The 26,868-nt window shown below is 56.4% G+C and overlaps 1 protein-coding gene across 1 annotated transcript; it reads right to left on the bottom strand.

Annotated features, from left to right (window-relative positions):
* Positions 1-2,323: 2,323 nt before the first annotated feature.
* LOC139597433 (Krueppel-like factor 5) lies at positions 2,324-26,124 on the bottom strand. The gene is made up of 5 exons (XM_071442780.1): positions 25,981-26,124; positions 14,455-14,502; positions 9,628-10,531; positions 6,625-6,684; positions 2,324-2,502 (listed from the first exon to the last, which is right to left on the bottom strand). Exons 1-5 carry the CDS (start codon positions 26,122-26,124, stop codon positions 2,324-2,326), a joined length of 1,335 nt encoding a protein of 444 aa, XP_071298881.1.
* Between the last annotated feature and the right edge of the window lie 744 nt (positions 26,125-26,868).

Here is a 26,868-nt window from a genome sequence, read left to right as displayed (position 1 = left end):
TGGCTCCACCACTCCCTTTCCCCAGCTTTCTCCTCAAAAACAGCTGCCCTTGGCATTAATACAAACCCAGAGCTGTCCACTCTGTCCATAGAAAAATAAAGGAACAAGAGCTGAGGATTTGTCATGGTTCTCATTTTTAAAAACAAAAAATTGTTGCATAGAGAAGGATTTGCATGTGAGGAGTTTGCATACAGAGCAGTGCCTGGGTGCAAAAACACTTCTGCCCCTTATCAGATAGAAAAAAAATAATATTTATATATTTATATATTTACACACACAGAGTCCAGGGGAGGACAAGCACAGGCTGTAGGGGAAAAGATTCCCAAGATTAGCAGGAAAATTATGTCCAACTCCCCTCGGATTTCAAGCTGCCTGTTGGTGGGTTTGGCTTTGTACTGGGTTTTAGCAAACTGGTTTTGGGCTCCATCAGCATCACAGGGTGGGGAAGGAGGGGACTTAGGGATGGGAAGAGGAGATTTCCTTGGCCAAAGGCAGAGGGGGTGAAGAGACCCCTCTGAGAGGGCCACGGGTGGGGCTGATGGTGACACACGTGGGGACCCTGTGCCCTGGGGTTTGGCTCCTGCACTGGGGAGGTCCAACCACAAGAGATGCCCCAAAAAGCCATCTTGGAGCGTGGAGGTTGCTGCTGAGGGCTGGAAAACTGTTCCCACTGTTGGGAAAGCCATGCAGCAATTCCATGGCCTTTCCCCCCTGCATTCCCACCCTCCCTGGCTGAGGAGCCACAGGGAGGAGTCACCACAGAGCTGGAGCAGCATCCATCCCAAAGCCAACACACACCACAGACCCCAAATCCTTCCTGCCCTCCTCTGCTGTCAAACAGACCCATGGGATTGCTCCTGTTTATCCAAGGAAAAGGCCAAGCAGGAACCCAGCAGTGGCTCTGGCAGCAGCAGAGAGGAGTGGCCTCCAAATTCCAGCTGACCATGCCATGGTCCAGCCTGGCCCCTCATCCCACACATCAATCCATGAGTCATCCGAATTTATCCATGGAGAAACAAGAGAGGAGGAGGAGGGTGGGGAACAAATCAATGTTCTGCTGGACACAGCAAACCCATTATTTGGTTCATTTACAAAGCTCACAGCTGGTCTTGGAACTGGCTCTTGTTGTGCCCAAATTTAACCCCTAGAAGGCTTTGGAGAACAGGGATGTTCATCCCATGGGATGGGAGAAGGAGCTTAGGGAGCCAGAGGAGGTGAACCTGTGAGGTAGTCATGTGATTCCACTCTGAACAGCAGGATTTATTGGAATTTGTTTCCAAGATGCTTTTTTCCCTGGTTTTTTTTCCCATCTGCTGGAATGGCAACAGCACAGGCCTGGTGGGACCAGCAGCCACCAAGTCCTTGTGAAATTTTGGAGAAGGGCAGCACTGGTGGATTCTGGGACACCAGACCTCAACAGTGGCTCTTCTGCTGTCCCCCGGGTGGCTTCAAACCTACGCTGGTCCTCCCAGAGACACCCGAAGTTTAAATTCCTCTTGGAAGCAGAAATGCTAAGGACACAGCCATAAAATCCTGGCCAGGCAGGGCAGGTGCTCACAGTCCCAAGCTGGCTGCCAGGAATGGGCTCAGTGGGACATAGGTGACACTTTGTCACCTGCTTTTGTGCTGCCCCTTGTTTGAAGGGTGAGTTTGTCACAGGTCTGTTCTTCTGTGCTCCCACAGAGACTGGGATTGTCACAGCCAACAGTCCTGGGCACGGCTCCTGTTCTGGCATGGCACTGGTGCCACATCCATGGTCACACCATGGGGGACAGGGTCACATCCACAGCCAGGCCATGGGACAGTGTCATATCCATGGTCACACCATGGGGGACAGGGCCACACCCATGGTCACACCATGGGACAAGGTGCCTCGTCCATGGTCACACAGTGTCACATCCATGGCTATGCCATGGGGCTGTCCTAGAGAGTCCAAGTGAGAGCTGTCACAGCCAAGCTGTCACATCCTCCTGGGCCTCACCAAAGGGGTAAAACCCATCCCAAAGGGTCTTGAGACAAGAAATCACTCCTGAGTGATGAATAGATAGCAGGATTGCCAGAAGAACGCCCTTGGGCATCCATGCTCCTGCACCCCAGTGCCACCAGGAGCCTCATCAGGAGCTCAGTCTGCAGTCAGGGCGGGTTTGAGGTGAGCTGAGGGGTTCCAGTCTCTGGTAAGACCAGACAGCATCGGGGCCAGGCTGGCAGGGCTCTCCTGCCGCCTGGGCGATGGCGGCGCGGGGCCGTTCCTATGTACACGTCCTTCCCTGGGAGAAGGGAAGAGTTTGAGCTGCTCTCAGAGAAGTGGGAAGGGAGGCAGCTCCTAATTCTGGTGCCTCTTCATGTGCAGGGCCAGGTGGTCGGAGCGGGAGAAGCAGCGGCCGCACGCCAGGCACTTGAAGGGCTTGGCCCCCGTGTGCTTGCGGTAGTGCCGGGTGAGCTCGTCCGAGCGGGCGAAGCGCCAGTCACAGCCCTCCCACGTGCACTTGTAGGGCTTCTCACCTGCCCGGGGACAGCCACAGGTCACACATGTGCCCAGCCCCCCAAAACCCGCCCTGGCCTCTGGAGATCCCCCTGTCAGTGGCACTGCCAGGGCTCCCCAGCGTGCACAGCCCAGGGCTGCTGAGGGAGCACGGGTTGAGCTGCACCACACAGGGCTTGTCCCTCTCCACCCCCTGCCCAGCCTCCCAAAAACGCCCCCAAGCCTCTGGGAGACACCCAATTTCCTTGGCACTGCCAGGGCTGCACGCAGCCCAGCGCCACCGAGGGACTGAGCTGCACCAGCCAGGTCCTGCCCCTCTGCACCCCCTCCCACTTTGCCTTCTGGTGCTCTTCAAGTTCCTGCTGGATTTTGGAGCATTTCTGGCAAAAAAGACAACTTGTGAATTAGGTTGGTTTTTTTTAAATAAAAAGCCAGAAATTCCTAAGGGAGCTGTGAGTGGTGGGAGGCACCAGGAGGAAGACAGGGCTCTAAATCTAAATTTCAATCTGAAAAATCTAAATTTTTTTGAAACCGCCATCCAATGTTGATGGCTGCCCAATCCCTGGAAGTGCTCAAGGCCAGGTTGGATGGGGTTTGGAGGAACCTGGTTTAGTAGAAAATGTCCCTAAAGGATCAGACAGCCTTTAAAGACCCTTCCCAAAGCCGAACCATTCCAGGATTCCATTACCTAATGCTCCACACCTCCTAATTCTTCTGCCAGCAGCTCTGTACACAACCCATTGTGTTTCCCTCAGCACATTCAGGTGATGTCATCCCCGTGCCCTCTCCTCCTCCCTCCCAAACACACCCATTCCCAACCGAAATCTACTCAAGCACGAACCTTCCCAGCCAGCTGGGAACTGCGCCGGAAAAGCCGCGGCCGCTTCCAGCCGGGCCACGGGGCTGAGCCCTGGCTGCAGCCATGTCCCCACGCAGGGCGTGGTGCTCTCAAATATTAGTGCTGCTCTTAACAGCCTGAACAGGCAGGCAGAGTTCAGGGAATGTGCTGACATTCCCGACCTCAAATATTTACCCTTCCCGGGGCCAAGTGCTGGGCGCAGCGGCGGCGGGAGCGCACGTCCGCACGCAGCACGCGTGCACGGGCATGTGTGCCCTGCCCTGCCGTGCTTCCAGGGATTCCTTCCTCCCCAGCCTTCCAGGGAGCCCTTCCTCCCACAGCCTGCTCCATGGAACCAGGGAATCCTGGAACAGCTCAGCTTGGAGAGGACGTAAAGCCCTTCATGTTCCACCCTGCCCAGACCAGGTTCCACCAACTTCCAGGGATTCCTACAGTGACTTCTAGGGATTCCTTCCTCTCCATGCTCCCAGGAAGCCCTTCTTCCCACAGAGCCAGGGAATCCTGGAATGCCTTTTCTTGGAAGGGACCTTAAAGCCCATCTTCCCCAGACCAGGTTCTACTAGACCACATTCCACCTTCCACTAGATCCAAGTCCTATCCAACCTGGCCTTGAACAATTCCAGGGCTGGGAATGCCACGTTTGGCCAGGGAAGTGAAATCAACTACAGCAAGGTCTCCAATGCCTTGCCTGCAGTGGATAAAACACAAAACCATGGATACATGGACCTGGAGGAGGTAGAGCAGCATGAACACATCTTGCTCCTCCAAAAACCCCTGGATGCTGCTCCATGGGAAAGGGAGAGGGATTTTTATGGCTCATGTGAACACAGCACTTGCAGAGGATTTACAAGGAGTTGGTGGGGGTTTTATGGGACTCAGGACATGCCAAGACAAAGGTAAGATTTTCCCAAAGGCAGGATTTGCCCAAAAGCAGGATTTGCCCCAAGAGAGGATTTTCCCAAAGGCAGGATTTTCCCAAAGTTTGGATTTGCCCAAAGGTAGGATTTTCCCCAAAGCAGGATTTTCCCAAAGGCAGGATTTCTCCAAAGTTAGGATTTGCTCCAATGCAGGATTTTTCCAAAGGTACGATTTCCCCAAAGGCAGAATTTGCCTCAAGGTAAGATTTACCCAAAAGCAGGATTTTCCCCAAAGTAGGATTTTCCCAAAAGTAGGATTTCCCCAAAGGCAAGATTTTCCCAAAGTTAGGATTTGCCCCAAAGCAGGATTTTCCCAAAGGCAGGATTTTCCCCAAAATAGCAAATTTTCCCAAAGGCAGGATTTTCCCCAAGGCAGGATCTTCCCCAAAAGTGGGATTTTCCCCAAAGCAGGATTTTCCAAAGGCAGGATTTGCCCCAAAATAGCAGAATTTTCCCAAAGGCAGGATTTTCCCCAAAGCAGAATTTTCCCAAAGGCAGGATTTGCCCCTTGCAGCCCAGACCTTGTCCCCTGCAGGTCGCCGGGCTGGGTCAAGCCCTTTGCTTTCAAACAATGCCAGGTGGATGTCCAGGACGGAATCCCAAGGTTTCCCATTGTCCCGGGTATCCCATTGTCCCTGGAGCTGGCTGCCTCTCCCGGGACAGCACGGCAGGGCGGGCTCAAACAAAGGATCCGAGGTGGCATTCCCGCCCCGGGGGTTTATGTTTAACCTCACAATGGCACCCAGGAAATGAATGGTAGCTCCAGCAGAGGAAAACAGCCTGGCCATGGCAACGAAACCACAAGGAAAGAGGTCCCAGAGCAGGCACTTGTCAGGCAGGGAATGGGAGAAGGGACATTTTTAACCCTTTGGGTGGTGGAGCTGAGGCAGGATTTGGGGTGAGCCTTGCTCTTGCAGCTCTGGTGAGGACCTCAGCAAGGATAAGGCCTCCAAAGCAAAACACAAGGCTTAAAAACATTGGATGCAGAGATGCTGGGCCAGGACTGTAGGATGGTTCTGGATTGGATTCCCTGCTTTTTGCTCATCCCACGCCACCAGTGGTCAGTGGTCCTGACTCCTCAGCTCACACCCTCCCTCACCTCTCCACCCTTCCCTCTAACAGCAGGGGAAGGAAAGAAGGCAAAGCCACTTGGATTTCCTGCCTGATTACTGGGAAACCTGGAAAACCACTGAGTTTTCCTGGATTTCAAACCCACCCAGGTTTTTCTGGGTACATCTTTATATGTGATAGGTAAGGAGGCACCCAACTCATGGATCCTGTCCTGGGCACAGAGCTCCCAACAGAAGGGACAAGAGATATTTAATTTAATTTCATTGCATTTCATTTTAAAGGCCTGATTCCAGACTGTGATAAACCCCTATCAGCACCCAGCTCTGGGACAACATCCTTCCTGTTCCTTTTTTTCCAGCCCTTCCGTGCTGTTTTCAGCCCCTCGTGCCCAGCCCCTGCCAAAGAACCACCGTGGCTCAGGCACAAGATGAAATTCTTTGTTTGAAGGGCTGATAAGGGGGGGAAGGAACAGAGCCAAGAGCAAGGAGCAATTCCCAGCCACAGAACGGGCTTTGGTCGTTGTTCATAAAAAACAGAAGTGAACTCTGGGCCTGGCTTAATTGCTCTCAGTAAAGATCAGCCCTCCTATAAAAGAGATTTATGAGGGCACTGATGGTTCCTGGACTACCTGGGGATCTGATAATGTTTCAGGTATAATAAATGCCTTAATGAGGGCGCCAGGGCTTGAATGCAGAGTGTCACGGAGCTGGATCAGCCCAGGGGAGCTGTGCTGGGAGCTGCTCCCAGCTGGGCTCCCTGTGGCACCCTCAGCCCATCCCCTCACGGACTGGGAGCCCTTCCCTGGGTGGGTTCAGAGGCAGTGGAACTCAGGGAGACACGAGGGGTTCCTCCCTCTCCCTGGGAGCCCTGGGGTGGGGGTTTGACACAGAAGAGATGCCCTGGTCTCCTCAGAGATCCTAAATGTGCAGCACAGGCCTTATGCAGCCTTCCTGTAGGATCAGCAGGATCAGCCCCAGGCAGGATTTGGGAATCAAGGGAAGAGCTCAGAGTGACAAAAAATCAAGGATTCAAGGAACAGATCAGGTTGGGAGGGACCTTAAAGCCCATCTTGTACCATGGTAACTTCCACTGTCCCAGGCTGCTCCAAGCCCCAATGTCCAGCCTGGCCTTGGGCACTGCCAGGGATCCAGGGGCAGCCCCAGCTGCTCTGGGCACCCTGTGCCAGGGCTCACCACCCTTCCAGCCAGGAATTCCTTCCTGATGTCCACTCTAACCTTTCCCTTTTTGGGGGTTTTGGTACCTGAGGCTGGCATCATTCCTGGAGCTGCTCTTACCTGTGTGAGTCCTCTGATGTGCCTTCAGGTGGGAGCTCTTGGTGTAAACCTTTGAGCAACCTGCAAGGACAGAAAAAAGCACAATTTCCCTGTGAGAAAGGGGCCCTTACTCAAACAAACTCTGATATTTGAGGGGAGGGATAGAGCTGGGCCATGCAAATAAGCCTGGCTTGGGCTCAGCACTAAGGAGCGTTTGCTCTTAGGCAGAGAGGCTTTACCACCTCCTCCTGCCACCCATGGGAATTGTGCTGGGAATTAGGGGGGCACAGTCAAGCACAGAGGTTCAAGCCCCCCTTCCAGCACCAGGATGAAAAGCCCTGATTCCCCCACGCTCCTGGCTCTGTGCTGCCCTGTCTCTCTGGGCTCCTCTCAGAGCTGACAGGACTTTGCAAGGCCGGGTTTCGTAACAGTCCTGGCCCAGCAGACGTGGTACCAATGTTCCAGGAAAGAAACAGCCAGGGACAGTCACAACTTGGCTTCCAGGTCCCAGAGCAGAGCCAGGGGGAAGTGTTTTCACAAGACCAGCATGAACAGGTTTCATCAAGACAGTGTTTAACAGAAACACCACGACTGGGGAACAGTTCCAACAGCAGGTAACTCAAAAGGAGTCAGTTTGACTCCTCTGAAGTTTAAATTGGATAAAGCTTAAGGAAGCCTCTGCTGCCCTTTCTGGCCCTGCTGCTTTGTGTTTTGATGAGGACATTCAAATATGAATTTGCATTTTTATGACCTGCACAAGCAGCACAGGGATATTTTTCATCCCAGTGTTTCCAGCCAGCCCAGAGGAGCCTCCTGCTCAGGATCAGCCCTTGGTCCTGTCCTGCTCAGGTGGGGCAGGAGCTGCTTTTCTCCTCCTTGGCAGGAGGGACAAGGGGTGGTGACCCTGTTCAGTTTTGCTTCTGGGGCTCTGAAGCTTTGGCAGCTCCTCACATTTGGGAGAGAGATCATGGAATGAAGGAATGGTTTGGGTTGGGAGGGAGCTCAAAGCTCTTCCCATTCCATGGCAGGGACACCTCCCACTGTCCCAGGCTGCTCCAGCCCCAATGTCCAGCCTGGCCTTGGGCACTGCCAGGGATCCAGCGGCAGCCCCAGCTGCTCTGGGCACCTGTGCCAGGGCCTGCCCACCCTGCCAGGGAACAATTCCCAATTCCCAATATCCCATCCATCCCTGCCCTCTGGCAGTGGGAGCCATTCCCTGGGTCCTGTCCCTCCATGCCTTGTCCCCAGTCCCTCTGCAGCTCTCCTGGAGCCCCTTCAGGCCCTGGAAGGTTCTGGATGGGGGCTTTACCAACAGCTCTCCCATGTTCATCTGGTTCCAGGTGTGAAGTCTCCAAGCCCCCCTCACTTCCTCACAGAGGCCAGGTTGGTGAGAATCCCTCACCATTATTCCTGACTGGAGTCACTTCCATCTGAACCTTCAAGGGAGGGATCACATGGACCCCTGCTCCATCTCTGCATGTACAGACCCAGGATTTATTCAGCATAGATTGGGGTGGTTTTTTTTGGGTTGGTTTTTTTTTTTTGCGCCACAGACCAAAATCCTGCTAAAAGCAGCTTTGCCTTGGTGCAAATCCTGCAGGATGAGCCTCTGAGCAGTCAGACACGAGGAGTGTGTCTGATACCAGCAGAAGATAAAAAATTCAGCACAAACCATCAACCACTGGCAGCCTGTGGCTCAGAAAGCCCCTGATCCACAGGGTGCCAGGGAGTGGGAAGGTGTAAGCACAGAAAGATCTCTCTCAACCTCTCCTGTTCTTAGGCAGCTCCTGGCATCATGGCTGGAGATGGGATCTGGAGCAGGCAGAGCCTCTGGGATGGCCTCAGCCACTCCCATGCCAGGAAAAGGGTCAGTAAATCTCCCTGAGGCAGTTAGGAAGTGACTTTGCTCATTCACACACCCCCACGGGAAAGCTGTTTGCTAATCCACAGCTGCTCAGCCCTGGGGATCAGCCCAGGAAGTGGGAGGTGTGTCCTGGCCCCGGAGTGGCTCTCACTGCCATCTCTCAATGGGATTTGCTTCCCTGGTGTGTGCCATGGAATCCCAGACTGGTTTGGATTGGAAGCAAAGCTCATCCAAGTTCCACCCCCTGCCATGGGCAGGGACACCTCCCACTGTCCCAGGCTGCTCCAAGCCCTGTCCAGCCTGGCAACTTCCAGGGATCCAGGGACAGCCACAGCTGCTCTGGGCTGATCCCAGATTGAGAGCTTGGAGCAAGCTGGGACAGGAAGGTGTCCCTGTCCATGGCAGGAGGTGGGATGACATGGCCTTTAAACATCCCTTCCAACCCAAAGCACTCCATGAATGCCCTTGCGCAGCTCCTGCTGCAGCACGTGGAGCCATGGAAGGATGGCACAGGGATGTTCAGTTCATTGCCTCTTTAGAAGATCAGAACTCTCAGAGAGTCCAGCAGGGCTCCTGGTGGGAATTCCTTGCTGGTTTCCCACCCAATGTGAGAGAGAGGGAAAGGAAGGGGGAATGGGAATGGCAGAGTGGCTTCAGTGGCTGCTTGGGGTTGGGAAGGACCAGAGCGAAGCAACAGCTCAGGAGCAGATTCCCAGGAGCAGATTCCCAGGAACAGATTCCCAAGTGCAGATTCCCAGGAGCAGATTCCCAGGAGCAGATTCCCAAGTACAGATTCCCAAGTACAGATTCCCAAGTACAGATTCCCAGGAGCAGATTCCCACGTACAGATTCCCACGTACAGATTCCCAGGAACAGATTCCCAACTGCAGATTCCCAACTGCAGATTCCCAGGAGCAGATTCCCAGGAGCATCCCTGCCTTAGGAGCTTTGCTGAGTCGCATTTGCCTGAGTGTATAGGGAGAGGGAATGGGACACAACAGGAAGCACACTGTGCTGGTGGGATCTACCTCTTCTACTCCCTCCCACTTCCCTGGGGCTGCATCCACAGCTTCACCCCAAAAAGATCTCAGGTTATCCTCCCTGGAGGCTCCCACCCACCCTTGGGGTGCCAAGAGCCCCCAGAGGCCCCGTGAGCACACCTGGGTAGTCACAGTGGTGGATCCTCCTCTTCTCCAGCTCAGGGTTGTTGCGCCGGTTGTACTTGGGGGGCTGCATCACCACGTGGCCCTGGGAGAGGCCCCCGATGCCGTTGGGCCCTGGGGGCATCGGGGCCGACTGCACCAGCTTCAGTCCAAAGGTGGCCTCATAGGAGGGCGGGGGAGAGATGGTGTTGATGAGCTCGGGCTGGTTCTCGGGGCTGCCGGGCTGTGAGTTGGGGGGCGAGGGGGGCAGAGTCACCCCCGGGGCGGGGTAGAACTGCCCAGAGATGTTCCCAAAGCTGCCCTGTCCCTGGGCCACGTGTGGGTACTGCTTGAGAGGCCCCGCCGGCTGCACGGGCCTGTGTGCCACGCTGGCCACCGAGCCCGTGGACATGGTGACCCCGCTGAGGCAGCTGATGGCCGTGGTGCTGCTGGAGGAGGATGCCAGGGTGGGAACGTCAGCGCTGGCGGCGCCCAGGGGCAGCTGGAAGAGCTGGGATTGCTGCGGGTGGGCGGACAGCGGGATCTCCGCGGGCATCTCCTGCTTGATGAAGATGTTGTTGACCGCCACCGACTGGGGCATGCTGAACACGCTGGTGAAGTCGGGCAGGGTCTGCGTGGGGCCGGAGGAGGACGAGCAGGGCTGGGAGAAGGCGGTGCCGGGCTCGGATTTGATCTGCGGGAAGGGGGCCACGGGCTTGGGGGGCCGGTAGAGCCCCGTGCGCAGGTGGGTGGTGTCGGGCAGGATGACGTTGATGTTCACACTGTAGGGTGCCGAGCTGGGTTTCTCTGTGGAGAAGAACTCGTCCACCACCGAGGCGCTCTCCCGGCGGTACTTCTTGTCCGGGAGCATGGGCACGGGCGGCACCTCGCTGGACAGGTACTTGTCCATCTCCGAGCGTGCCTGCGGCAAAAACACGGACACAGGCTGGGAACGCTGACCCTGACTGCCAGCGGGGGGAGACCAACGTCCCTCCAGCAGGAAATGGAGGGAGCAGCGGTGACGGCCCAGGAACCTGAGCTGAGGTGATTTAGCTCCGGGTCTGACTCAGCCAGACTCCCCAGGGCTGAATCAGCGTCCTCTGCCCCACTTCCCCCCTCCCTATCGCCCTGATAACACCGGGCAGCCAGGAGAGGATGCAGGTAGGACAGAAATCAAACCTGATAAAGGGAAGCAAGCTTTGGGTACAAAGCTTTGGCCACGCAAGCAGCAGGAGTGAGCGCTAGGAATGGGATGAATCCAGCCAGGATCACACCTCAGGCACATTGGATCTGCAGCCTGCCCAGGACATGCTGGCTCTGGTCTCCTTTAAACTCAGCAGCCTGAGGAGTGCTTTATTTTGGGGCAGTCTCTTTAATGAACTGAGGAACTCTAGGACAATATCTTTAATTAATTGGGAATAATTAGGGCCTAGAATTCTTTGTGATGTTGCCACTAATTCAGCGTGTTCTGAGCCTGAAAAGGGAACAGTTCCTGCCTTCGTGCCTCACCTAGGCAGTGACTCAGCCCCGGCCTAACCTTTGGGTTAGTTCTGGTTTTACAGAGCTGTTTTTACAAGCCTGGCTCCTCCAAGCTACCAGAACCTCTGGGCTCCTTCCCCTCGTGGTTCCTGCCTGCTGGGGCATCCCACTGGATCCAGGCCCAACCATCCAGCACCCTGATGGAGCAATCCTCGAGGAAATCCATCCTCTGGCACTGGGTGACTCAGGTTCTGTTCGCTGTGGCTGCAGATCCCAGCACTAAAGCTCTCGTGCAGAGCTCCAGCCCTTCACTGCGTGGTTCCCCAAGTGTCACAGCCTTCATTCCCATGGAGAGCAGCTGGAAAAGGACCAGGTTTCCCTGGCAGAGCCCAGAGCGCACTCCAGGAGCAGGAGCTGAGCTCAGCCCACGCCCTGAGCCACTTCCAGCCCTGAACTGTGTCACCATGGTGCCATGGGCCAAAGTCAGCCCTGCTGCCACCTCAGGGCTCTTAACAAAGCTGGGTGGGAGCCAAGAGATTTCCTGGCCCTTTCCAGGGAAAGGATCACAGAGCTTGCAGCTCACTCAGAGCCTTTGCACCTCTGGGAGCCCTGCTGGCAACACATGGCTGAGCTGGCTGTCACCCAGGCAGGGGACAGCCACCAATCCACCCTGGGCACTCGGGAAGGAGCTCGGGGAGGCCGGGCAGGGCAGGGCCAGGGTGCTGTGTGTACACAGCCTGCTGGGAATCCTGCAGAACCAGGGAATTGTCACGTGTGGAAAACACCTCTAAGGGCGTCAACCATGACATGGCTGTCCTTGTCAAACATGGAGGTGCTGCAAACTCCTGTCCTGGTTAAAGGAAGTTCCAAAGCCCCTCTGGAGAAGAAACCCTGGCTCAGGCAAAGCCTAAAGCTGCTTGTGGACTCATGGGATATGCCAAGGATTGAAGGGATCCACAAGGATCATCCAGTCCAGCCCCTGGTCCTGCACAGGGCACCCCAACAACCTGATTGACTAAACATTCCCGGAGCTCCATTCCCTGGGCAGCCTGGTCAGTGTCCAGCACCCTCTGGATAAGGAACCTTTCCCTGATATCCACCTGGCACAGCTCTAGCCATTCCCTGGACCCTGACCCTGGTGCCTGCCCTCCCTCTTTACCCCGAGGCATCAGCAGGGAAGGGGCTGGGAGAGCTGCAGCTCCACTCCATCCCCATGGAGAGCCCCAACCCCTCCCTGCTGGGGCTGGGCTGGTTCCTCCCTCGGGAGAACCACGGGAGAACCACGGCACAGCCTTGGAGCCCAGCCCTGGGCACTCCTGGCACCCGGGCTGGCACGGGCCATGTTCCCTTGGGAATCAGCTCGCCCCGGGCAGCTCGGGATGCCACACATTCCTGAGCCATGAACGGCCCCACTTGGCAGGAGCAGGGCGGGGTGAGTGCTGGCTGCCATTTCCTTCACACTTCCCTTATCTCTGGCATTTCACTTTCTCACCTCCAGTTCCCAAGGGAAGGTCCTTCTGCCGCAGGGGACCAGGCGGGAGAGAAATGGGGAAAAGTGTGGAGCTCAAAAGGTCTTTCCAAACTAAAGGATTCCATGGAGGACCCGAATTTCCATGGAGGGTGATGCCTCAGGTTTTTGCTTTTCTATTTTTCAGATTCTGTGCTGCTTTAGTGTGTGGGTCTGGACTTCATATGAGGGGATGCTGAGCTCTGTGCACAGAACAGGGAGACAAACCAATCCTGCTCCAGCTGGGGACCAAGGACAAATGATCCAAATCTCAGCCCAAGAGCACAAACACCGTGGGCTGGAGAGAGAAAAACAAGGATGGGACTGCAGGGGCTAAAGCTGGAATGGGACAATGAACTGCAAGATGCAAATGGAGCAGAACTCATCAAAGTGAGAGAGCCCATGACCATTTTGTGACCATTTTGGGTGTGGTCCTGGCTGGGCTCTTGTGCTGCCCAAGGTGGATCCATTGAGGTCTTTTAATAAATCTCTGCTTTATTCTGTAACTCTGTCCAGCCTCTGCTCTAGGTGAGTCTGCACAAGGCATCAAGGGCTCAAATTTCCATGGAGGGCTCTTGTTTGGTGTCACCCAACCTCCCTTCCTCCAGAACCACCCCTCCCTGCAGAGCACTGTCATTTCCTGATCTTTCCATTTAAAAAACTGCAGCAATTCCCCTCCAGGCTCCTGGAGAAAGGGGTGGTAAGGGACAGCAGTGGCTGTCACCAGGCAGGGGGACACCATCCCTGTCCCACTGCTCTCTGTGAGTGTGCAGGACCTGGACAACAACAATCCCACCCCATGGAATGCCCCACCGTGCCACAGCTCTGCAGGAACCCCCAGCACCAGCGTCCCTCCCACAGGGACACACGGGAACCTTTTGTTTGTGGAATCACCTGGAAAACTCTGCCCGGCCGGGTGCTGGCACCTCCCACCCCAAAGCACTTCCCAGGCAGGGCCCAGCCCAGGGCAGGGGCTGAGGGAGCTGGGAAGGGGCTGAGCCTGGAGAAGAGCTGGGAAGGGGCTGAGTCTGGAGAGGAGCTGGGAAGGGGCTGAGGCTGGAGAGGAGCTGGGAAGGGGCTGAGGCTGGAGAGGAGCTGGGAAGGGGCTGGAGCCCCAGGAGAGGCTGAGGGAGCTGGGCAGGGGCTGAGGCTGGAGAGGAGCTGGGAAGGGGCTCAGCCTGGAGAGGAGCTGGGAAGGGGCTGAGTCTGGAGAGGAGCTGGGATGGGGCTGAGCCTGGAGCAAAGGAGGCTCAGGGGGCCCTTGTGGCTCTGCACAGCTCCTGCCAGCAGGGCACAGCCGGGGGGGTCGGGCTGTGCTCCAGGGAACAGGGACAGGAGCAGAGGGAACGGCCTCAGGCTGGGCCAGGGGAGGTCAGGGGATATTGGGAAAATCTTCCCCAAAAAGGGTTGTCCAGCCCTGTCTGGAGTCCCCATTGCTGGAGGGATTTAACAGCCATGTGGATGTGACACTTGGGGACACGGGTCAGTGCTGGGGAATGGTTGGACCCGATGGTCTGAGAGGGCTTCTCCAAATTAAACAATTCCATGATCCTACAAAGTCCTCAGCTCAGACCAGCACAACTGAGGTGACCAACTGCCACTCAAGCACTCAGGTGCTCCTGGTTGTCACTCCTGGGTCCCACAGCCCATGGGGACACACAGGCCATGAAGGTGACAGTGACACACACAGGGGACTGGCAGAGAGGAAGGGATGTGCCCCAGCTGGAAGTGGGGATGGAAGGAGGGAGTGGGAATGGGGAGTAGGGAATGTCCCAGCTCAGTCTCTTGGGGGCTCCTGTGTTTCCTCTTCCCAGCAGGAGCAGGAGGATGCAGGGGAAGGAATGAGGGAAGGTGCTCACCTCCAGGATGAGCGGTGGCATCCGCTGGTCCATCCTCATGGGGTGCAGCTGTGGGAGGCAGGGCTGGGTTAGTGGGGTGTCCTCCTTGCCTTGGCCACCCCAAAGACCCCCCAAATTCCCCTGGCCAAGGAAAGCAGCACCCCCAGAGCCCCCCAGGTCTCCAGGTGTCCCCCATGCCAGGGGTGCCTCCTCCCACCCCACACCATGGAAGCAGCTGGTGGTTGCCCACCATGGTTGGAGCCTGTCCAAGGAGGAACAGGGAAACCTCTTTGGGAAGAAGAGACAAATGGGAAGTACTGAGCTCCCCAAGGAGACTGAGGCACGGAACCTTAAATCCCTTTATCACCCCCACACAGATGACAGTGAGCTCACAAATGTCCTGCACCTCTCCCTCCTCCTGCCTCTGCCTCTCCCAGATTCCCACAGAGGGCTGAGGGCTCTTCCCAGATCCCTCAGACCCAGATCCTTTCTCCAAGGTCAGTGTCCCAAACAGGCCACAGCCCTCCAGCACCAAGAAGAGGGGAAGAGATCTGGGATTCCTCCAGATCCCAAACCAGTATTTGCCAGGCTCCTGTTGCCTCCCTCTCACACCATTCTCCTGCTCACTGCCAGGAGAGTTTCAGATCTCAGAGCTGGACCCCCCTGCCTGTCCCCTCCCATGGGACAGCAGTGACCTGGGATGCTCAGCCCAGCCCCCCTGCAGGAAGGAGCCATTTCCTGGCTCTTTTTGGGCAGGACTGAATTTATCCCACACACAGGGTGCTCAGCTCATCCCAACAGTGATGTGGACTCATGGGGAAAGGCCTCAGAGCCTTGCAGATGAAGAGCCAGCAGGTTTTCAGTGGGGTCACGGGTCCAGTTTCCCTCACAGTCATGGCCAGGCCATCCCTGGGGACCAGGATGGGGGCAGGAGGCACCAGACAACCCTGACTGCATGGCCACAGCTCCAGCAGCCACCACGAGTCAGGGATCAGCAGCTCAGGGAAAGGGGAAACACCAACAGACCTGCTGGGAGGCCAGAGGGACTGGGATCCTTCAGAGTGCCACCATGGCTTGAGCTGGGAGGGACCTCAAAGCTCATCCCATTCCTCTGTCCCTGGCTGCTCCAAGCCCTGTCCAGCCTGGCCTTGGACACTGCCAGGGATCTGGGAGCCTGTGCCAGGGCCTGCCCACCCTCCCAGCCAGGAATTCCTTCCCAAAATCCCACCCAAACCCACCCTCTTTGATTTGCAGCTGTCCAGGAAGGGAAAGCCAACAAGAAACTCCTCTCATGGCCAAAGCACTGAATTCTGGGGGGATTTTCCCCCAAAAGTCACCCAAGTTTAACCCTGGAGAATCATCTCCTCAACTTGGCAGAGAAAGAAAACCAAATTAAAAACAAGGAGAAGGCACAAAGCAGCACTTTGTCCACTCCAGAAAGGCCACAGGACACCAGTTTGTGTCTCTGGACAGCACACCCAAACCTGGTGACCAAAATTCCCTGGGGAGGATGGGATAACCTCAGGAGCAGCCCCTGGGAGAGCTGGAGGGTGTGAATCCCCCAGGCCCAGTAAAACCAGTGGCTCACTGAAGAGAGCAATGGCATCCCACCTCTCCAGAGGGGATTTTGGAGGAGCAGGATTTTCCAGTGGTTCATAGGGGTGGACATGAGCCCCTCCAGCCCTGGCAGTTCCCATAAATCCTGCAGGAGCCTGGGATTTATGCCTGGATCAGATGTCCCAGCCTGGGGGAGCTGTTATCAGCACAGAGATCGATTCAAGCAGAGTCCAACACAAACATTTCTTGGCAGGCCCCAGATAAACCCGGATTAACCACGAGCACGGAGAGCTGGGCTGGGGCTGGGGTGGGACTGGCTGTCCCCTGATTAAACACCTCCTAATCTGCAGGTGATAAATGACAAACGGCCCCAGAGGAACATCAGGTGTTGTCACCTCCCGGGAGCGCCAGGGGACCAGGAGGGAAATCAGTGTTTGCTAAACAGGCACCAGAGCTCTGAGGGTGGCACGGGGGGGACCTGGGGGTGTTTCACCAGCCCTGTGCCCATTCCTGCCTGGGCAGAGCTCCCAGCCCTTCTCCCAGGTGGGAGATTCCCTCTCAGCTGGATCCAGGCTCCTGCTCACAGCCAACACCCCAGCGTGGGGGGCTGCAAAGAGCTCTGGGGACAGGGGGTAAGAAAAATGTCACCTGTGTCCATGCTGGGCAGGCAAGAGCATCCAGCCCTGAGGCCCAGCATCAGAGGGATGTGGAACTGCTGGATGAAATCCAGAGGAGGCCACGGAGCTGCTCCAGGGCTGGAGCCAGGCTGGGAGAGCTGGGGGTGCTCACCTGGACAGGGGAAGCTCCAGGGAGAGCTCAGAGCCCCTGCCAGGGCCTGAAGGGGCTCCAGGAGAGCTGCAGAGGGACTGGGGACAAGGGATGGAGGGACAGGACACAGGGAATGGCTCCCAGTGCCAAAGGGCAGGGATGGATGGGATATTGGGAATTGGGAATTGTTCCCTGGCAGGGTGGGCAGGCCCTGGCACAGGGTGCCCAGAGCAGCTGTGGCTGCCCCTGGATCCCTGGCAGTGCCCAAGGTTGGTTGGAGCTTGGAGCAGCTTGGGATGGTGGGAGGTGTCCCTGCCCAAGGAATCTTAAAATCCCTTCCTACCCAAACTTGGCTTTAAACTGAAAGGGAGTAGGTTTACATTAGGTACTGGGGAAAAAACTGTTCCCTGTGAGGGTGGGCAGGCCCTGGCAGAGGTGCCCAGAGCAGCTGGGGCTGCCCCTGGATCCCTGGCAGTGCCCAAGGCCAGGCTGGACACTGGGACTTGGAGCATTGGGACAATGGAAGGTGTCAGGCTGGGTGATCTCCAATGTCCCCCCAGCACAAACCAGTCCCTGTCTGGATGATTCTCTGACCTGGGGGTTCAAGGAATGGGGCAGCAGCAGGAGGTGGCTCCAGCAGGAAGGGGGGGCTGTCCCAGGATGAGGGACCTGGGCACAGGTGTGGCACAACGGCCGTGCCACCACCCAGCCCTGGCTCCTTCCCTCCGTGCACCTGCACGAAACTCCAGCCTCCAAGGGAATCAGCAAACAATGGGCAGGATAATCATCAATCAACCCCCCTGGCACGGCCCTGGCAGTGCCCCTTTGCAGGCTCACTTTATAAATAGCCTGTATTTATATCCAGATTTGGTTCAATATCAGCATTTATTGTCTCCTGGTTAAATATTGACCTGGGTAAATATTTGATCCTCTGATCATTTGGGTTTGATACCGACCTGCATCGACGTTATTTTCTGTTTGTTCCTCACGTCTCCTGGAACTCTCTGTAAAACGGGATTAGCAAAGAAAGCCCCGGGACTCTTCCTTTCAAGTGCCCAACGTTTGCTGCTGTAAACAACAAAGCCTGTCCCAGATGGAATCCGTGGGAATGTGCTGGGCCCAGGGAGGCCCTGGATGGGCTCTGAGCACTCCAGGGTGAGGGGTTGCCCTCGAGGCATTCGTGGATTATTTGGCTTGGAAAACACCTCCAAGGTGACCAAGGTTGACATCATCCACCCCAGGCATTTCCCCTTTTCCTGCCCCAGTTCCCTGCCAGACAAAGGATGTCAGACCCCATCCTGCCCCAAGCTGGGTGTTCACAGCACTCCAGGATGAGGTGCTGCTCCCAAATCATTCATGGAATTTCATTCATTCTCCGGGTTTGTGCCCATGGCTGGCCCAGGAGATGGGGAGGGTTATCCCGGTGCTCTTTCCTGCCCTTGTGTTGGAACTCCCTGAGCAGATGATGAGTTCCCAGGAACCAGGGGAGCTGGGAATCTCCATCCAGGCAGTCCCACTCCCAGACCTGCTGGCTGTGTTTGCAGTTCCTTCCCTCCAGCAGCTGATAAAGGCTCCCTCAAAGGCAATCCAGCTCAGGAATTTATCAGCGGGATCATGCCACAATCCCAAAGGCCAAGGGAGTCAGGGAAACCAGCCTCATCCAACTCCAAGGTCAAGGGGCTGCCAGAGGAGCAGCTGGGAACAGCCAGGCTCCAGCAGCAAGCAGAAACCTTCCCAAAAACAGAGCCATAAATGGAGTGAAAAATACCAAACCCTTGGAGACAGAGCGGGAAGGGAATGACACAGGAGCATCTCCAGATGTGAGGGTGGGGGGCTCCCATGGTGATTTTGGTGATCCACATTTTTGGGGTAGATCCCACTTCTGCAGGACCACCAAGAGCCACCTCAGCCCTGGATGGAGCTGGAAGGGAGGTGGCAATCAGGGATGGCCTCTCCCCTCTCCGTACATGGTGTGAGGACAACTCTCAAAGTGTGGGAAGGGAGGACATGAGGGTTTAAGGGAGCTGCACCTCCCCAGCTTTCAGGATATTCCAATTCCATGATTTCTGAGCTGCTCCTGCTCAGCAAAGGCTGAGGTGAAGCCCCTGAAGGCAATGGAGGTTTTCCATCAAAGCTCCTGGAGGTCACTCTGGGCTGATCCCTGGTGTGAGCTGCTACAGCCCCTTGGAGGGTTTTTTGGGAAAAATGTTTTCATGTTATTTCAACTCCTGGAAGATCGAGAGGCTTGGAGCTGCTCCAGCCTCAGCCAAAACACTCAAGGAACCCTGGGTTACACGGGCACAAATCAGCTCTGGATTTGGAATTAGCCAGGAGCAGGGGCCCCCTGCAGCTCCACTGCTCCTTCTGGACTCAGCTCCAGCCCAAAACTGCCTCTCCCTGACTCCTGGAGGCCACAATCCCCAGGATTACCTGGACAGATTTATCCATCTGTTCCTGCCAACAGGACACAGGGGTTATCTTTGACCTTCCAGTTCCCCCAGTTCCACATCCCTGCCCCAGGTCCTGAAGGTGTTGTGGGAGAGGTTTGGAGCTCCCAGGGCTCATCCCCAGCTGGTGGGATTGACTCTGCCTCCCCCAGCCCCTGTGGCAGCTCACTCTCCTGTCCAAGGCAGCTCCCAGGGGCTGACAATGGAATGAGTCACTGGCTGCTTGCCGGGGCTTGTGGAGCCCTCCTGGCACCCAGATCCCATCAAAGAGGCCACAAATCCCCTTCTTTCCAGGCAAACCACCGGGCAGACCCTGGGCAAGGTCAGGTTTCACGTGCAGACAGCAAATCCCCCCATCCCTGCAGCCCCAGCTTCCTCCCAGAGCAGTTGGGAAAACAAAACAGAGCCTGAGGCTGCCTTGGGTTAGGCCAATCCTTGTTCCAAGCCTGAACATCCCCAGGCCAAGGAGATCTGCCAAAACTGGGACTGAGGGGGACACTGGAGCAGGCCCACTCCTGCCACGTGCCCTGTGCTGAGTATTTCATGGAATCATGGAATGGTTTTGGTTGGAAGGGACCTCAACCATCACCTCATTCCACCCCCTGCTCTGTGCTTCTGGTGTGGTGCTGGGAGCAGAAATCTGGGGTTTCCTCCAGACCCAGGGCCCTCCACCCAAACCCTCCCTTTCCACACTTTCCCTGTATAAAGGAATCCCCAGTTGCTGTTAATTAAGGGAAGCTGATTATGGCACAGGCCAGCAACAGCTCCCAGGGGAAGCTCTGAGCCCTGGAGAAACCCCAGTGGGAGCATTTGGGAGCCTGGGCACTGCCAGCCCTGGGAAACACAAGGACTGGGACACTCCTGGCATCCCCAAGGGGATGGCAAACCCCAAATTAATGGAGTTGAGCTCCTCCCACACCACAGAACCACAAAACCCCCAAATATTGGAAGCTGCCCAGAACAAAACATGCAGAAATGTTTTGGATGAGCACCTGGGGAGATGCCCTGATTTTCCCAACAAATTTGGGGCTTTTCCACAGCTAAGAGAACATCAAACCTGTTCATTGTGAGGAATATATTAATATTTATATATGAATTTTAATATATTCAGCCATTCCTGGGCTGAGCTCCCTGAAATGTCCCTGAGGAGCAGCAAAATTACAATTTTGTAGAGACAACATTAAAATATTTGGGGTAAATAAATACACAACAAAAGACCCCATGGTTGGATGGGCTGGAGAACATCCACATCCTCTGGCCTCTCCACGATGGGTTCAGATCCATGAGATAAATCACCTCAGGTGTGAGGGATCTGATAAGGGATGGATAATGCCCTGCTTTTTGGGATAAACCTGTGTTTTCAGAGCAGCTACACTGCAATGAATTCCTTGTCATTCCCTTCTCCTGCTTGCACTGAAAATCCTACAAGGAGCGAGGTCCTGAAATGTTTTAATACTCACAAATCCTGCTCTGGGTGGGAACTTAAGGTCCCTCCCCATCACGCTGAAAAAACAATAATTTTCCAAGAATTCTCGCAGCATTTCTGAACTCAATGAAAGATTCTTTGTTTGAGTTTCAAGCCGAGCTTGAACGGGGCTGAAGCTCTTTGATGTGGTAAACAGCCCATGGGGGTTTTTTTGGAGGGTTTTCATGCTAGCTCAAGTTCTGAGAACATCTGAATTGTAAACACGAGTTCTCCAATCCCCGGAGCCCGGCCGGCCCCTGTGACTGCGGGAATTCGCCAATGGAGCACGAGGAAAGCAAACACTGTAATCGAGCTCACAAGACGCTCGTAAGTGCGATTATTTGCAGTGGATGGGTTGGATAAAAGAACTCACTGGAGCAGGGAAGGAGAACAAAACAGCGCCGGGAGGTGACCGAACAGGTTTGAGAGGGGGAAAACTCCCGGGCGGTGATGCACGGGCCAGAAATGCATTCCCCAAAGCCGGGCAGCGAGTTCAGGTGACGGGATTTGCCTCCCGCACAGCGCTCAGGAGGAGCCGTAGAGGGAAATCCGGAGCGCCCCGCTCGTTCCCTCCTTTCCCAGCGTTCCAAAAAGGAAAAGAACACCAACTCCCAGGCGCTTTCCCAGCTAATCCAAGCGGATGGCAGGTCCCAGGGAGGAGGACGAGCATGGCACACCTGGAATCCTTGTCCCCTTCCCTCGCTCCCTCCTTCCCGAGCAGAACAATCAGCCTTTGTCCCACCGGGACAGAGCCGCAGCTCCGCGGCTCAGAGTTCGGCTGAGCTGCTCCATGGAGCTGCTCCTTCCATCCTGCCCCTCCTTCCATCCTGCCCCTCCTTCCATCCTGCTCCTTCCATCCTGCTCCTTCCATCCTGCTCCTCCTTCCATCCTCCTTCCTCCTCCTTCCATCCTGCTGCTTCTTCCATCCTGCTCCTTCCATCCTCCTGCCCCTTCCATCCTGCCCCTCCTTCCATCCTGCTCCTTCCATCCTCCATCCTCCTCCTTCCATCCTGCTCCTCCTTCCATCCTCCTTCCTCCTCCTTCCATCCTCCTCCTTCCATCCTGCCCCTCCTTCCATCCTGCTCCTTCCATCCTGCTCTTTCCATCCTCCCCCTCCTTCCATCCTCCATCCTCCTCCTTCCATCCTCCCCCTCCTTCCATCCCCCTCCTTCCATCCTCCTGCTCCTTCCATCCTGCTCCTCACTCCCTCCTGCCCCCACCCAGGGAGCTCAGCAGCATTTGGGGCCTCCAGAAAACCCAAATAACAAATATTGTGGATGAAGCCCTGGCATGTGCTGGGTTTGGCCTCACTGGTTCTACCCAGAGCTTCCTGCAGGCTCTGGAGCTGCTCTGCTGTGGGACCAACCCCTGGCACACCCCTGGGCTGGGGATTCTCCTGAGGGTCTTCCAGCAAAATCAGAGGGATAAATGGATCATTTCTGGGAATCTATCCCAGCTCCCCGTGGCCCTGCAGACACCTGCCAGGCACAAAGCCCATCAGACTTGTAAATCCACGGGCTGGTCCCAAAAGCATTGGGATCAGCTGATCCCAAAGCAAAACAGAGGGAAGGATCCCTCCCTCTGGAGATCCCTCATGCAAGGCTCCACCAGCTCCCAAACCCATCCTCGTGCCGGAGGGATCAGGTGTTCCCGTTCCTCCTTGGCAAGATTTAACTTCCCATCTCTCCCACCCCATTCCTGCACTCCCTGGAGCCAGCACCCTTTGGAAATGGATTTTGCATGGAATTTCTGAACCCTTATCCAAAGCCAGGAGGATCCCCAAGGGAGGGAATTCCCCCCAAGCATCTCATTCCAGGCCCACAGCAAAATTCCAAAGCAGCCATCTCCCCTTTCCCTGCAGAAAAGCCAAATTTATTCCCTGCCTGCAGCTCCTGAGATTCCAAGGAAATGAATCATGCCCTGGGAGCTGTGCTGGGCACTCCAACATCTCTCCTAAAAAGTAAAGGAGCTTTATTTATGGAAGGCAGGACTCTCCTGGCCCTGACCAGGACCCATCACCCTGGTTCCAAGGCACTGGAGCACCAAGAAGGAGGGAAAGCCATCCCTGCTCCAAGGGATAGCCACTCTCAAGCCACCACAGCCACATTCATGACAAGGATGCACCAAAGGAGGTGCAGGACATGGCACAGGGGCAGGATTGAAACAGCTCCTGAAAGCTGGAGCATTCCTAAAAATGCTGGATCCAGCTCCTCCTGTGATCCAAGAGCAAAATCCCTGCCAAGATAAGTCAGAGGAACAGCACAGCACCTGCACCCTGTTCCACAGCTCTTCCACGCTGCTGGAAGGGTCTGGCAGTGCCATTCCCAGCACTGAGGAGGTGAAGTGCCAGGAAAAGCTCTGGGAACAGCACTTTCCTCATCCCATCTCATGTGTCCAAGCACCCCCCAGATGCTGGAGATGTTTTGTTCCTCCTAAGCCCCCCCTAGCCCAGAGAGAGCCAAGGACAGGGTGGGGAAGTGCCTGTGGGGCAGGAACTGGGATCAGGAGACACAAAGGGAGCCCTTTGCTGCTGCTCCCCAGCCTGCAGCCAAGGAAAATCCCTTTCCACACTCATCAGCATCTTCCTTGTTTCCCACCACAGCCTCAGCCCCACCGGGAGCTCACCAGCCCCACCACAACTGCCCTGGGGCCTGGCACAGGCAAGAAGGGGTTAAACCAAGGGACAGGGTCGGGGGTTTGTCCTTCTGTCTCTTCCCAGCAGCTCCTGCCTCTCTCAACAGCCTCCAACACCAGAATTCCCAGCTGGAGTCAGGGACACAGGGATTGCCTTCCCAAACCCTCGAGGACAGAGGGTGGCAGAGCCACCTCCCCACAGCCACAGGGGAGCCGGGAGGAGCCAATTCCTGCCCTGCCCTCCAGGCCCGGGTGATCCTGGGATGCTTCTCCAGCCCCAGGGGCCCAGGAATGCTGTGGCAGCCACGTGGGAGCAAGAATAAATCCCTCAGGCCCCTCACTCATCCAGGGAACCCGACAGCCACACAAAGGGATCAGCTCCTCCTCTCCTGAAATGTTCCCTGGACATTACTTTTGCTTTACTGCTACTACTATTATTATTTTTATTAATAACTGCATTACTTTTGATTATTATTATTTACTATTATTATTATTCCCTCCAGCATCAGCCACTGGAGATTTAAAGAGGAAAATGCTTTTTCTGGCTGATCTGACTCAAATCAGGAATGAAAAGTCCTTTCCTCTCACAAGCCCTTTTCCCTCCTTTCTCTGTTGTTTTTTTTTTTTTGTTTGTTTGTTTTTTTGGGTTTTTTTTCTTGTTTGTTTGGGTTTTTTTGCTGTTGTTTGGTTGGTTGGGTTGTTTTTTGGGGTTTTTTTGTTTGTTTTTTTTTTGTTTTGTTTTGTTTTTTGTTTTTTGTTTTTGTTGTTGGAAAAGCCAAGGAAAGGGAAAATTTGATTGGAAATTCCACAAAGGATCTGTCTCCACCTGAGCCGAATCCAATAAAATTTTTGACAGCAAAGAGCTCCCACCTGAAAAGCAATTTGAAGGGGATATATGGCAGTGAAATCACAGGGATGATTTGCTCCTGCCTCTTCCCAAGCTCAGGCACCCAGAGCACGGGAACTGCCCCGAGCTGGAGCCTGACAGGTCACAGCCTTTGGCACCTGCCTTGTCAAGCTGATAAAAACCCTCTGGAGCAAAGGCTCCCCAGCCCTGCAGCTCCTCCAGCCTCCAGGCAGGGCTCCCACAGCCCCTGGAACCCGCTGGGAAAAAGGGACCAGGCCATGGAAACTCCTGCCCAGGGGCTGTGGGCTCCAGCCCGGGGCTCTTGGGGTGTCCCAGCACAGCCCTGCTCCCGGCGTGGGTTTGGGGAGCCATGGGATCCATGGGACCTGCTCAGCTCCACAGCTGCTGTGCCAGGATCCCACTGCCCAGGAGGGACACAGGAGGGTCAGTGGCAAAGGGTGACACCTCCAAGGCCACAGCTCAGCTGCCACCGCCCCAGAGGAAAGTGGGACCAAACTGGGAAGAGAAACTACCTTTCCCCTGGAAGGGCAGCAGGGATGGGGTGGGGTGAAGGTGTCCCCAACCATGGGTGTCCCCATGAGGGGGACAGGAGGTGGCCAGCCATGGCCACTGCCTCATCCCACCCAGACAGAATAAGGCAAGAAGCCAAGCTCACCTTGCCCAACCCTTTTTGAGGGGGTTTGGAGGGAGCTGACTGCTTTTCCCCCTGGGACAGGCCCTGGGGACAATCCCAGCTTTCCAAGAGCCACCACCCAGCTCTGCTCCAGGTGATCCCCAAACCCCACAGGGGAGGGAGGAATGGCTCCCTGTTTGACCCCACAGCCACGAGCACCACTGACAGCCCCTGTGGATCCCGGAGCTCCAGGAAATCCAGGGATGGAGCCACGGCCTTCACCTCCCTCTGCGGGACACAGCCCCAAAATGGCCCTGGGCACTCCGGTGACGTGGGGACCAGAGCAGGGGCACTGGGGACGTGGGCCTGAGCCTGGCTGGTGCCACCCAGGCTGGGGTGGCCTCCCAGGGGTCTCTGGAGGAGCAGAGGCCGGGTGGGGGTCCCTGTGTGGCCCTGGAGCCGGGCCTGGAGCGCTCCCGCCCCGCTCAAAATGGCGCTGGGGCTGTGGGGTTGGGGTTAATCATTACCTGGGCACCCCGCGCCCCACGGAGCGGGAAAAGGGGAAACCTCAGCTCCAGGGTGGGGCCCGGCCTGCCTCACCCTCCCTGCAGCAGGAAGAGCGGCCAGAGGCTCTGGGGGTGGCACACGGAGCCTGGTCCCCCACATGGGGTGGGCAGCAGGGCCCAGGAGAGGGGTGGGCCTGCGGGAACATCCCAAAGCCTTATCCCGGCCTTTATCTGGGGGGAATGCTGCCAGGGAATCTCGAGGAGCATTCCTTCCCCACGGCGGTGGTGGAAAAGTACAGAAAATCAAATAAAATGGAAAATAAGGTCCCGTGTCCCGTCTGGCACGCGCAGGCACAGCAATCCCGATCCCAAAACCCTTCCCGGTGGGAGAGACCCTGGACACCCCTGGCCTGCCAAGCCCAGGGGACAGGGACTGAACCCTGGAGCGGGAGCAAAGCCCACACGGACTTTGCCGAGGAGTTTTGAAGGCAGACGGAAGGCAGAAAACCCAAACCAAAATTCCCGAACAAAACCCAACACGCCCAGGAGAAAAGCCAGCGCAGGGGGAAGCGGGAGCCCACAGAGCCACGGAGGTGTCGCAGCCACGACGGGAGAAACAAAGCAGAATTCAGCCCAAACCCGGAGGCACCTGAGCGGGCGGGAGCGGCCCCTTCCCTCCCAGCGCTTACCTGCGCCAGCTCGGGAGGGTTCTCCAGGGGCCGCGAGGGGCCTTTGATGTCCTCGAAGACCGGGGTGTCCTCGCTGGGCTCCCCGGACATGCTGACGGGTTTGAGCGGTGCCAACACCGCCGCGTCCACCAGCCCGCTGCTCATCCCCCCGCGCCCCGCACGGGACAGGGCCCGGGAAACGGGGAAAAGGGGGAAAAAAGGGGGAGAAACAAGGGAGGGGAAGGGAAAAAAACCCCTGAGGCGAGGCGGAGCGAGCTGCGCGGGTGGGAGGCCGGGAAGGCTGTACCTGGCCGCGGGAAGGCTCTACCTGGCCGCGGGAGGAGGAAGCGGCCCCGGGAGCGGGCGGTGATGCGGAGCCAATCAGGCTCCCGGCGCCGGCCCCGCCGGGACAGCGCTCATAAAAGGGCGAGAGGAGCCCCGGCAGCGGGCCCGGGCAGCTGCAGCACCCCAAACACAGCCCGCGAGCTCTGCCGCCAGCAGAGAGCTCAGGAAGATCCCACAGCCCGGGATTCAATCCCAATGCCAACCCTGAGCAGGCAGCCAGGAGCTCGGTCACCAGCCGTGACCCCACAACGTGCTTGGGAAACTCCAGCACCCCAGGACTCAAATCTCAACCCCAAGCTCTGTCACCAGCCATGCTCTGGCAGGGAGCTCAGGAAGATCCCACACCCCAGGATTCAATCCCAACCCCAACCCCAAGCAGGCAGCCAGGAGCTCGGTCACCAGCTGTGACCACAACGTGCCTGGGAAGCTCCAGCACTCCAGGACTCAAATCTCAAGCTCTGTGACCAGCCGTGCTCCCACACGGAGCTCAGGACAATCCCACACCCCAGGATTCAATCCCAACCCCAAGCGGATGGCCAGGAGCTCTGTCACCAGCCATGCTCC

This window comes from Agelaius tricolor, unplaced genomic scaffold (genome assembly GCF_023055355.1).
Source record: "Agelaius tricolor isolate 1412-34295 unplaced genomic scaffold, bAgeTri1.0.p SCAF_17, whole genome shotgun sequence".
In the NCBI taxonomy this organism is placed as follows: domain Eukaryota; kingdom Metazoa; phylum Chordata; class Aves; order Passeriformes; family Icteridae; genus Agelaius; species Agelaius tricolor.
Note: the sequence above shows the minus strand (reverse complement) of the source record. Positions and strands in the feature narration are given on the sequence as shown.